The sequence below is a fragment of the Epinephelus lanceolatus genome, chromosome 14, assembly GCF_041903045.1.
Source record: "Epinephelus lanceolatus isolate andai-2023 chromosome 14, ASM4190304v1, whole genome shotgun sequence".
Taxonomy (NCBI): Eukaryota; Metazoa; Chordata; class Actinopteri; order Perciformes; family Serranidae; genus Epinephelus; species Epinephelus lanceolatus.
The window spans coordinates 40,350,394-40,363,133 of NC_135747.1; the positions used below are offsets into that span (position 1 = coordinate 40,350,394).

Genomic DNA, 12,740 nt, shown 5'->3' on the forward strand with positions numbered 1-12,740 from the left:
CAGATGTTCATGTTACCCGGAGGATGAATTGTAATAACTGGTGATTTTCTGTCTTTTAATGTAGCACCATCATCAGGTCAACTATTTAAGTGTCCAGTACTTTGGTTTGTGACCAAATACCTGCAGAACTAATGACATTCACATCAGCCTTTGTCTTTCAAAGTTACACCCAAAGACCTGAAATCATGCAGCGGTCATGTCTTATATTTGCAAAACAGAGACAAGATGACATGAGATATATAATTATATCTGTTCCATCACACAGAGTCTGTGAGAAAACAGCTTTCACTGTCCAATCAGATGCTTCGATCATCTGTATAGAATAGTGTGATGATGTCAACGTCCATGTTACCTGGTGTGGATGTGGAAGTTGTTGGTGGTTCCTGTGTGTTCGAAGTCGTGAATCGCTGCAGCAAAAACCATCGCCAGGATCTCCAGCTCGCTGAGCCAGTGCTGCATACGCACACACAGACACACACACACACACACACACAGAGTTAACTGAGTGGGTTAATATCAGTCACACTGTGGAGAAACTTCTACAGTGTGACTGTCCATAGAGACCATAGAGACAGAGAGACACAGTCGAGTGACAAAATTATGTCAGTGTGTGTGTGTGTGTTACCATCAGTCCGGTGTGTAGCATCAGGAAGTGTGCGGTCTGAGTGACATCAGCGGCGTGGATCAGGTTGTGGTAGGGGTTCCTGTGTTTGCTGTAGCCGTTCTCCAGAGCTTCAACAAACTGCACCAGAGCCTGCACCGGGATCTGGACACAGAACCACACGGAGCGCTGTGAGTACAACATGTTGTCTATGTGGATACTCAGTCTTCCAGAACCAAAGACATCTAGTAGCTCTACGCGCTAGACTGTGTCTTAGCTAGGTGAAGTAACGTCCTGGAAGTAGTCTGGCACATAACTGCTCCATAAAACCACAACTTTGGTTTTTGTATGAATAAAACAAACAAGACTGTGCATGTGTATTAGTGAGCTTTACAGTGTGTTCCAGTACCCATATTACCGTACCATTCAGTATGCCAGAAAAAGATTTAGTATGTCCCAATGTGTAGTATGTCTGATGCAGTGTGCCAAAAATACCAGGATGTTCTCCTGCATCCAGGCTCATTTTGTTGTATTCAAGCCAGCATGATTTTCTGGCTATTCTGACCCACAGTCCCACAAGATTCATCACGTGGCCTGAGCTGCAGACAGATTACAGCTCACCAACACATGACAGAAGCTGCAGTTACAGATGACAGCATGATTATGTGCAAGTGCTACATTTTTAGTGACTTGTGTGTATAATTAATACACATTTTTATATATGTGTGTGTGTGTGTTAATTTTGTGCTTCTACAGGTGACGTATGCATAAGAAAGAGGGGAAAAGTTTAAAGTGCAATGTTACAAAGAAGTAACTGCATCCTCCATGCAACAATACGTACTCGGAAAGTTGCAGTACGTACTGAAAGTAAAAATTAAAGTATGGAACGCAGCTTCAGACAGAGCTAGGCTAGCTGTTTCCCCATTTCCAGTCTTTGTGCTAAGCAAAACTAGTGAGCTACATTTAATTGCAGCCCGTCCTCACTCGTCATGAACCTTTTCATAAAGAGCTCTATTAGTACACCTAGCTCCACCCATCCTGACATGAGGCCCCACCCACCACACAGGTGTTAACATATGAAGCTGTGTGTACCCTGAACCTGTTGATGAGGTCATAGCGGGTCAGCAAGTCGTAGACCAGGAACTTGAGGGCGTGATCTCCGGTGGCCTCGTGGAAGGCAAAGACATCGAACGACCACTGATCCACTTCCTGGAAAACAACCAGTAAGATTCAGACTGGACATTCAGTAGAAACACAGATCCAAAAAGGTTTGAACGCTGTGTAAATATAAACAGAACGCATTGATTTGCGAATTGTTTTGACATATAGTCAACTGCATACAGTAGAAAGACACAATATTCAATGTTCAAACTGATAAACTTTATTGTTTTTTTTATTAATATACACAAACTGAGATCACCTCCAAAGATCTGGGCCTCTTCATATCAACACAACACAGACAGCACTGGAGTACATTAACAGTAAGTATCTTATCTTTGCACTGCATTTAATAGATTCATTGCATTCTGTTTTATTTAGGCTTTACACAGGGTCCCAACTTTTCGGGAATTGGGGTTGTGAAACAGGACAGCACAGTGGTCTTCAGTCAGTGTAATGTGGGATGTGTGCCAGTAGAGGGCAGTGTGACTGTAACGTTCGCTGACATCGAGAGGTCAAACAGCATATCCTGTTAAATTAATGATTATAATTATCCATTAGAGCATGATGACATTTTAAATGGCTGGGATTACGATTCATACAGTGGGCCTATTGTCTTCCAAAAGTTTTTATTGTTTTCCGCTTCTGTTTTACATCATTATAAAAGCATTAATAAGAAACGGCTGCAGAATAATTACTGATTCATTTCATTTTTTTTTCTCTGAGTTTGTGCAGGAAGCGCTGAGGGGGAAACATATGTCATCACACACACGACACGTTTTTTTCTTCATCCGCTTCCTACTCTCCTTCCTTACCTCCTCCTTTCCTTCTCTTCCTTCTTGTCTTTCCTTCCTCCTCATCTCCTTCTCTCAGTCCCTTACTCTTCCTTCCCTTCCCATCTTTTCTTTCATTGCTCCTCCGTTCCAACTCCCCCTTTAAGGGTGCTTTACTTTTTGCCATCGTGTCTCCTCCTCGCTCCTCACTCACGTCTCTTCCTCACATCTTAGCTCCTTCCAGCGAGGATGTGTGACAGAGGGATGCAAGGAAGAGGATGTGAGGACGGAGGAGCCGAAGCTGCCACAAGACAAATCCCTGGTTCCTCAGCATCTGTCTTTAGCAAAGCCAGTTACGATGCCACATGTGAGGTGCTGCATTTTTATGTCACATCGCTTGATGAAACACTTCCATGTAGCAAACACCTGTGTTTCCTTGCTCTAAGCCCGCCTAGAAGCCTCCTTACCTCCTCGCTCCTCAAGGTCCGTTTAAGAGATTGGAAGATTTTTTAATGATGGCTGGGAGGGAATAATTTCGGGGTTATGTGAGGAGAGAGGACGCAAGGAAGGATAAGTCAGCATAATTAAAGCACACTTGATTTCCCCCTCTACTTATCTTCATTCCCAACGTCCTCCTATCATCTCTAGCTCCTACTTTACCACCTCTTTCCTTCCCTTTCTCATCCTTTTGGTCTTCAACGTGTACTCCCCTGCCTCCTCCTTTTTGTCTCATGTCCTCCTTTATCTCCTCTTTACCTTTTTTACCTCCTACTTTTCCTTCCCTACCTCCTATGTTCCCTCCTTACCTTCTCCAATCATCTTTCTTCCTTCTACACCACCTACTTTTCTCTCCCTCCTCCTTCTTTTGGTCCTCAACATTGCCCTCTCTGCCTCCTTATTTCCTTCTTTACCTCCTACTTAAGTTTCCTACCACTTCCTTCCTGCATCCCCTTTTCCAATGCCACTTCTTCATTTTTCTCTCCTCAGTACCTCCTTCTTTCCTTCTCGTTCTCCCCCCTCTGATCACTTCCTTTCTTTTCCTACCTCCTTCAAGTCATACTTTCCTTCTTTACATCCTATGTTCCTCTCCTACCTCCTACTATCATCTATAACTCATTCTTTGCTTCTATACTTCCTACTTTCCTTCCCTTCCAGCACTTCTTTGTCCTTACCTCCTCATTTCCTAATCCACTTCTTCATTTTCCTCTCTACTTTCCTTCCCCTTCTGCTTCCTCTTTCTTTCCTTCTTGCATTTTCCCTTCTTCATCTGCATCCTTGCGTCCTTCCATATCTCCTTATTCAGTTTTATTTTCACTTTGGCTAATACTTTCCTGCATCCTCTTCACTTTCCTGTCTTTACCTCTCTCCTTTCATTCCCACCTCTCTCCATTCCTTCCCTTTCTTTCACTCCTCAGTCCTTTCCATAACTTTTCTTTATTCATTATTTATTTATTTTCCTTGCCTGCTGCCTCCTTTCCTTTCAAGTTTCTGGTGAGAAAAAAACTGTCTTCCAGAGCAGGAACTGACTGACTGAAAAAAAGTATATTTATGTTTTTAAAAATAAATAATAAAGTGATGCAACTTCCTGCAGATGGGACTGCAGTGATAAAACAGTGTTTACCTTCAGAGCTGTCAAAGCCGTGGGAGGGTAGGTCAGACCAGCCATGTTGGACGTCCGTCTGTACATCCTAATGTCACACACACACACACACACACACACACACGGATAAAAATATCATGCACAAATCTCACACCTTGATACAGACAGTTGCATGCACATAAACACTCCTCACGCAGACCTCCAGCCGCACTCCTCCACAGTTTGTGACCAGGATGGATTGGTGGTCGTCATGGTAACCGTGTTCCAAACACACACGGAGAGAGAGCGCGCTCACCGCCTCAGTGCAGCAGATATTTTTTGATTTCATGCGTCATTAAGCCGCAGCAGATGAACTGATACTGTTCTATCACTGCGAGTCATTTACACTCTAATGACATTGGACCTCATGGTTTCCCTATATGATCTCCATCTCCAGCTCGCTGGCACGCTAACGTCATTACACTTCATGTTCGACCTCGTAATCACATCTGCGGTGAGGTCGGGGCCGGATGCCTTCTGATGTTTATTTGGAAGAAGTTGATGATTGTTTTCTGCTTCGTCTTCAGGTGTTCCAGATTACTGCCGGAGACAAAAATAACTCTGGGAACATTTCAAAGTGTCGCTCTTTGGTTCGAGACAATCGTCTGACTGGACTTTGATGAGTCAGTTATTAATATATTGCACTGCACGGCCTTGATTGGATTGTTAAATATGTGATTTCTAACCACAGTCATGAATGTGCTGCTCTAACGGCCTTCACTCCTGCAGCAGATTAAACACGAGAACATCAGTGACATCTAACACTGGTGTTGTAAAATAAGGTCTGAGCTCACAGTCAGTCCTCTAGTCCATCCCAGAGGTGTCGGATGTGGTTGAGGTCAGGGCTCTGTGCAGGCATGTCAAGTTCTTCGACACCAAAAACAGTTTCTTTATGCAGCTTTGTGCACAGAGGTTATTCATATTCTTTTGCCCAAACACTGCATCTCCCAGCAGAAACACTTCAAAATGAAAAATGTATGGTAAATATTTGTAGAGCTTGAACTATGGCTCTCTCAGTTGTGTTTCTTCTTGCCTTTTCTGCCTCTCCGTCTCTCCTTTCAGCTCCTGTATCTCCAATCTGTTCTTATTCCTGGGTCGTCAGAAACGGACACTTTGTCACGCCCCTTGGCATCTCATAGTAACATACAAGGCAACCTCTAGCTCATCTATGTGCTGGATATTGTGAAATTGTTGCTGTTAGGTTTAAGCAACAAACCTACTTGGTAAGGATGACCTAAATACATCCTGTGACTTAGTGCATGACAACCATTAACTTCTGGTTCCACGTAGGACAGAACCTGTGGTCGCCTGGATAAACGTCCAATTTCGTCTCTCTTGGTGTCAGCTATTGCACAGACGGGTTTACATTGTTACATGAAAGCCTGATGACGCCAAAGGGTGCCTTTAGCGTCAATATCACACACCGCAGGGCATGACAAAGTGGAGGTATTTGATGCCCAGGAAACGAGAACAGGCTGGCGTCTCTATCAAGCTTCATTGCCATACTCCATCTGTTCACCAGATGCCCTGGGACCTTACTCATCCTGCCCACCTGACTCCCTCATCTTCCTGCTCACCTGCGTGTCTCACTTCCCAATCACGCTATCAGTGTTTATACCACCCTCTTTCCCCCAGTCAGTCGCCAGATTGTCTCGTTTGCATGCGCCCTGTAGCTGATATTCTGCCTGCCTGATGATTCTCTGCAACAGATGATCCTGTCCAGATCCAGTTTATTTCATTTTATTGGGTGACTTTAGTGTTTTAAAGGGTTAGTTTGGCTTCACCAAAGTCACAGTAGCACGGACTAACTGACTCTGCAAACTAAAATTACTGTTTTTGTCAGTGGAGTCTGGTGACTTTGGAGAGAGGATAAATAACAGCTTCCAATCAGAAATTACTGTCCATGCCAAGGTGAGAATGTTCTATAGCGTACACTTAAACTGATATTGATCTTTTTTAGGTGGATAAAACTGAGCATAGAGTCTGACTTATCAATGTCATTTCTGTTTGTCATTGATGCTGCTCTGTTCTGTTCTTGGGGGGTCTTTGCTGCTGCTCTCCCTGCCTTAGCCTTTCCATAGGCACATGGAAGGGCAGGGAGGTGTGCTCTCTCTGCCTTAGCCTTTCCATAGGCACATGGAAGGGCAGGGAGGTGTGCTCTCTCTGCCTTATGACTTTCCATGCAGGCGTGTGGAAGGGTGGAGAGGTGTGTGCTCTCTCCGCCTTAGGCTTTCAAGTAGGCATGCAGAAGGGCAGAGAGGTGTGCTCTCTTTGCCTTATGCTTTCCATTTAGGCTTGTGGAAGAGGTTTTCTGTGTAGGCCTGAGGAAATGCGGAGGGGCCCCAGAACAGAGCCATACCAACAAACATAATACTGCAAATGGAATTAAAAGTTTTCTTTGACTAAAGTGACTGACTAAAATACTTTTTTTTTTTCCACAGCAGTACATTGCTTAGCTTCAGTGACAGTACTACACTGACTATGGTTAAGTACCCAATGCAAACCCACTACAAAAACTCTGAGCTGTCTAAATCTGACTGCCATTGCTGTGTGCGTTTGGGTTGTGTTCAATCAACTTGCTCACGTAACAAACTTAACTTACTAATCAACCAGCTCCTCTTGACCTCTATTAATGAAATATAAAGTCAAATTGAAGTAAAAAATTTTACCTCTCCACAAATATCCCAGCTTGCACTGCATGGACGATGCTCCTGAATCTTGGCTTCTCCTCGGGGCGACGTTTGGCCACGCCCATCTTCCTGCTGAAGGTACATGCCAGCCAATCACGAACTTCGCTGGGCACTGACTCCGCCTGCAGGTCGCTGAGCTCGTCCTCGGTGTCCAGCAGACGCCTGCAGGACAGACAGAAACACCCGTCAGTCACAACTGGGACAACCAATGAGGAGGATTTATTTAGCTTCACATCCATTCATCCGTCAGTCTGTCAGTCAGTCTTACTTGGTCTCATCAGTGTAAACAGCGTCCAACATGGCAGCAGCGAGCTCCAGGTTCCTGCGGAGCTCCTGCAGGTCCACGACACCCCGGTCCATCTGCTCCAGGACCCCCTTCAGCCTGATGACACAAACACACACACACACACACACACGTCACACACAGTACACTCATGTGCAGCTATGATCACCAAATAAAGTAAAACACAATTTATCCAAAGTGTCTATTAACTCATCAGTTACAGATTTTATCTATTGGAAATTTGTGATATGTGTCATTTGGTTCAGGTGGAGATGAACTTTCTGCTTTGACGATGACTTTTTTTTTCTCTGCCTCATCCCTCTAATAACTTTTATTTAAATGTGGCATTTACTGTCTGATCCATATGTAAGAAAACCTGATCATTCGACATAATAACTGCACTAATAATTAAAATCCAGCTTTGGAACAGAGACTTTCTTGGCATTGTGCCGTGTAGCTCACTTCATTTGTTCAGGTAAGGATGTTAGTTTTTTTGAAAACAGACTTATATTATTGCTTTTTAATATTTATGTTTCATAGCAGTCTGTAGAAATCACCATTTCCTACTGTCATTGTTTGTTCAGTCACGTCTTTAATAACAGCAGGACCGAATGGACTGAACTCGGTCAAGGTTTAGACAGCAGAAAGATTAAAAAACAGTTACAATGACTTAATACAAATGCTGCTCCAGTTGTTTTCTGCATTCTTTCTTTTCTTTCTGTTCACAAAGTAATCGTTATATTATACATACAGACCCATATGGAAGCAACGTGCTGCCACACCAGGGGGAAAAAACTGATCAGTAACAGCTACATGAAAAGTTTCACGTTATAACAAGATGTTTTACGTGTTTTTTCTTGTAAAACAAAAAAAGAAAGAAACATTTCACTCTATTACGTGATAACATATTGCTATAATGTGAAACCTCCACCCACCCTCTCCCTGCTGACTTTGATGGTGTAGACCAGCAGTCAGCAACCTTTACATTTAAAGAGCTTTTTTTTATTATTTGCCTGGAGCCACAGTACATATTTTTGCGTCATAATAAAGGTGACACAGCCTGTTAGGTCTGAATAAGCCCATCAATATTACGAAAAGTTCTAATTAGCATTCATTAATATGTTTTAGCACAAGGTAGCTACACACAGTGGGCTATTTATGAATATTTGGTACTTAAACTTTGTAGCATTGGTGGTGAAAGCAAAGAAATCTGTCCACTCACTATTATGTTCTCTGTTTTCCTCTGATACTTTTTCAGATTTTGAATCAATAGCTACCCTAGCAAGGGAGACTCTGCTGTTAACTAGCCACCACTACTTCATCAAAATCTGGGGAGATGGCATCAGGCCGTAGATGTATGACGCACGCTTTAGTTGACAGAATGTTAAAACTTTTATTTAGTGTATAGGTTACACATTTTTACAGCTGTTAAATGTAAGAAAAAAAATCTAAATGTTAAAAATAACCGTTATTCATTTCCATATAATTTACCCTAAAAGACACATAAAGAGGCGCATGCAGCTCCAGAGCCGCAGATCGACTACCCCTGGTGTAGACCTACAGTCCACATACTTATATCACCCACCATGTTCAGTAACAGCAAAATCTTGCCATGACTCAACCCAAGCTTGAAGCAGAACTTAATCAGGTCCTGTAGATGAGAGATATTCCTGAATGTAGCTGTTCTCCAACATGTTTCCTCATTTAAACACGAGTTTCACATTATATTATATCCTGAAATGTTTCATGTTACACCAAGATAAAATAACTACATTGGTGAAACAAGAAAAGTTTCTTGTTATAACATGAAAATATCTTCAGTAGACTCAGATCGCAAAGTCTATGTCGCTTAGTGTGAACACTGTGTACTGTACCCGGGCAAGATACGCTGGTCTGTGTCTGAGTCCACTTGAAAAGGTGGTCTTGAGTCAGATCATGTGTACTCAGGTACATTTTGCATCAGGTGAAAAAACAGCTGCACCGAAACACGGAGGTGGATGGCTATTTAACAAGAGCAGCTGTTAGCAAGTAGAGTTGCAAAGATGTTTCTTTATGCCACTGGTCTCCTTCAACATCTGCATATGTGCACAGCACGCACCTCACTCATCCTGAGCTGCACAGCCATGTGGACTGTGGACAAGTCCTCTGCTGTGGAGTGGTTTCCTCTCCATCTGAAATAACACTGGATTGATTTTGGGCTCCATTTGTTCAAAGATCAGCTCTGCCAAAATGGCTCGTTATCGGTCAAAGGTGCAAGTTGTCATTTTACTGTTTCCTCTCTGGTACATCCTCAGAAACAGGAATGTGTTTGGGTGCATTATCTGCAGCAAAATAGCGCAATTATATGAGAGCTCTTCACTTCATGCTGTTTTCAGCCTCATCAAGCTGCAGATCTCTTCCCACAGTGGATCAGCAGGAAATATTTTCAACCCAGCTGTTATCTTCATCTTATCTTCAGAGCCTTGTCACACTGAGCTGTCTGAGCTGACTGTTGCCAGATTTCACTCAGACAATCACAGCCCTGAACTCGCCCACCCAAAACTATTTTTACCTGCCCACTTGGATAAAAAGTGGCCCAATTCTGCCAACACAGTCTGAGCCGTTGTTTTGGATTCAGAGTGCTGAGAGCTCAGGTGCTCTGATAACATCTATGAAAAGAAAATAACACTAACATTATTTTTTCTTCCTCCATGTTTGAGCTTGTTTAGATGAAATCTGAGTGGACACTCGAAAAAGGTCAGTGATAGAAAGTTCAAATCATCTGAACTTAAAGGGCAGCAGAGAGTTATAAATCTGTAACATGCTGCTGCACTGCTCTTTTGTAGGGCTGTACAATATATAAATGTATATATATATATATATATATATGTATATATCCATATAGATTTTTTTTTATCCTCATCGTGATGTTGACTTGCACAATTCACACATTCCCAAAGACTGTGATATTGCACCTTGTTTATAGGTACAATGTATTAAATTACATTCTGTTTGTGGGCGCTATTTAGTCGGATATGTGTCTTGCTGTTAACTCTCTGACCAATCCGACAGAGCATTTGCCGTTGGGCATTGTCTCATTGGTCAAAATCTACATGCATGCAAGTGAGATTTATTAAACTAAGAAGTTTAAATCTCTGCTCCACCCGATCAGCTGGGCAGTACATTTTCAAGATTTCCCCAGGCTTGCATCAGGTCAGGTTCTCGCTAATTTTCCAGCATTTTTTATCTATAAGAATTAACAAAACACTTCACTTTCACTTTGGTGCTCTGCTGCTCCATCCAGAGTGCGTTCTGATGCTCCGAGTGTGCTGCTCTGAACTGAATGGTATATTCCAACAGCACCCTGACTTTACGAACTGGCCAGTGTGTGCCATAGTGCGCTCTGGCCATGGCTGGATTATTGAATGGGCCTACAAGGCACAGGCCCAGGAACCCAAAGTGTCAGGAGACCTCCCTGGACTTCACCTGCAAAATGTAACTCAGATTAACACAACCAGACAGACACAAAATGACCTCAAAAACACACAAAATAACCCCAAAGAGGCAAAGAATGACCTCAAAGAGCCAAAAATGAACTATAAGAGAAACAAAAGTACTTCAAAGAGACACAAAATGACCCCAAAGAGACAAAAAAATGATCTCAGAGACACAAAATTATCTCAAAGAGGCAAAAAATGACCTCATAGACACACAAAATGACCACAAAGAGACACAAAATGACCCTAAAGAGACAAAAAATGACCACAAAGAGACAAAAATGACCTCAAAGAGACAAAAAATGACCTCAGAGACACAAAATTATCTCAATGAGACAAAAAATGACCTCAAAGACACACAAAATGACCTCAAAGAGACACAAAATGACCTCAGAGACACAAAATTATCTCAAGGAGACAAAAAATGACCTCAAAGACATAAAAAATGACCCCAAAGAGACAAAAAATGACCACAAAGAGACACAAAAGTACTTCAAAGAGACACAAAATGACATCAGAGACACAAAATGACCCCAAAGAGATGCAAAAGACCTACTGTATAAAGACACACAAATGACCAAAGAAATACACAAAATGACCCCAAAGAGACACAAAGCCACTAAATGATGCATAACAATTACAAAGAGATCCAAAACAACAACCAAAACGAGACAAAACCACCACACAGCCTGTGTGTCTTGCTCCTGTGTAGGAGAGGTGGTCAGGCTGTTAGCATATCTGTGCCCAGGGGCCCATTGTCTCATCATCCGCCCACGACTCTGGCGCTCAGTGTGGCTATTTACAAACACACCCTGTGTCGCAAATGTCTGTTACCGCACTGAGAAGACTTCAGTTGACTCTAGCTTCTAATAAATGTTTCCTTTTTTTCTAAATGCAGTGGAAATTAAGGTTTTAATCAGGCTCGGGCCCAAAACTGCTGCTGTGGTGGTGGTTTGGGCCTGATCAGAGCTGAAGCTGCTGAGCTACTCTGCATGGCTGGGAGAGGAGAGTGTGACAAGATGAGCGCAGATGGAGGTGTGAAGCCAGAGAGGAATATTTTGGCAATATTTTGGATACAGGAGAGACAGCGTGGCACAAGTGCAGGTAGTGTGTAAGTCTAAGTCAAAAACTGCAAAGGAATAATTCTGATTTTTAGAGGTGGGGTTGTCTGGGGTACTTACCCACTGTTGGTGTATTATATACGGTCTGATATGGAAGCTAAGCAACAAAATACCCCATTTCAAAAAATCTGAACCATCCTCCCAAGTAATATCGTTATCATGATATTCAACAATGTTATTGCATATTTTCATTATATCATAGAGGCTTCGTTTTTGCACTGCACTCCACTGAATTCTGCTGCACTGCAGTGTTACATACTGTCCCTGTTGCAATGTGGGGATTCCTATTTAACACACCTCAATAAGAGCAATAGGAGTCTGCAGAAATCCACTCTGCAGACTTCATACACCTGCTAACTGACAGAAGGAAGTTCTGATCCTCATACTTTGCACCCACACAGCTGCTGTCCTGTTCACACCACAAAACCAGAACATGGAAATCTGTTTCCTCCAGATGGACACATGACACCCCGCCGCCTGTCAATCAGCTGACTCCCACAGAAAGCAATGGGAGTCTCCTGCAGGAAATAAACAGACCTGACTGTCTCCACGACTTCATACCTGCTGCATCTCTGTCAGCCAGGACCAAGTTCAGATCAGTCTGAAACCAAAACTTTTCTATTTATACAGGATTCAAAGTTTTTTTCTCCACACTGCAAAAAGTTCTTTTTAGGAAAAATAATCTAACAGTTTATTGCTAGGAGATGCTGAGTGGGCGTGAAGTGATATTCTGTATTCAAAACAGAGCTCATATATATTCATCGGGCGCCGATCATCCAGTGCTGGTGCACTGAGCGAGGAGGACGGCTGGATATTTAGTGCTGTGTTGCTGCTGCTCAGGATGGAGGGAAGGTGCGAATGTTTACAACAGAGGAGGCTGACGACAGGGAGACATAAAGACTCCGCTGCGGCCAGGCATCGTGCCGTTGTCATGGCAACGAAAACACCTTCCTATAAACTGGATGAAATCTGTTTTAGTTGCCATGGTTACAGCTGGAG

General features: G+C 42.8%; 1 protein-coding gene across 1 annotated transcript in view; it reads right to left on the minus strand.

Moving 5' to 3' along the window:
• The window catches only part of pde1a (phosphodiesterase 1A, calmodulin-dependent), a 44,634-nt gene that overhangs the window by 12,964 nt on the left and 18,930 nt on the right, over positions 1-12,740 (minus strand). Inside the window, exons 3-8 of the mRNA XM_033617538.2 lie at positions 7,130-7,243; positions 6,841-7,023; positions 4,154-4,220; positions 1,694-1,810; positions 626-766; positions 353-453 (exon numbers count right to left, since the gene is read on the minus strand). Of these exons, the coding sequence (XP_033473429.2) occupies positions 353-453; positions 626-766; positions 1,694-1,810; positions 4,154-4,220; positions 6,841-7,023; positions 7,130-7,243 (723 nt within the window). The remainder of the gene's footprint in view (positions 1-352; positions 454-625; positions 767-1,693; positions 1,811-4,153; positions 4,221-6,840; positions 7,024-7,129; positions 7,244-12,740) is intronic.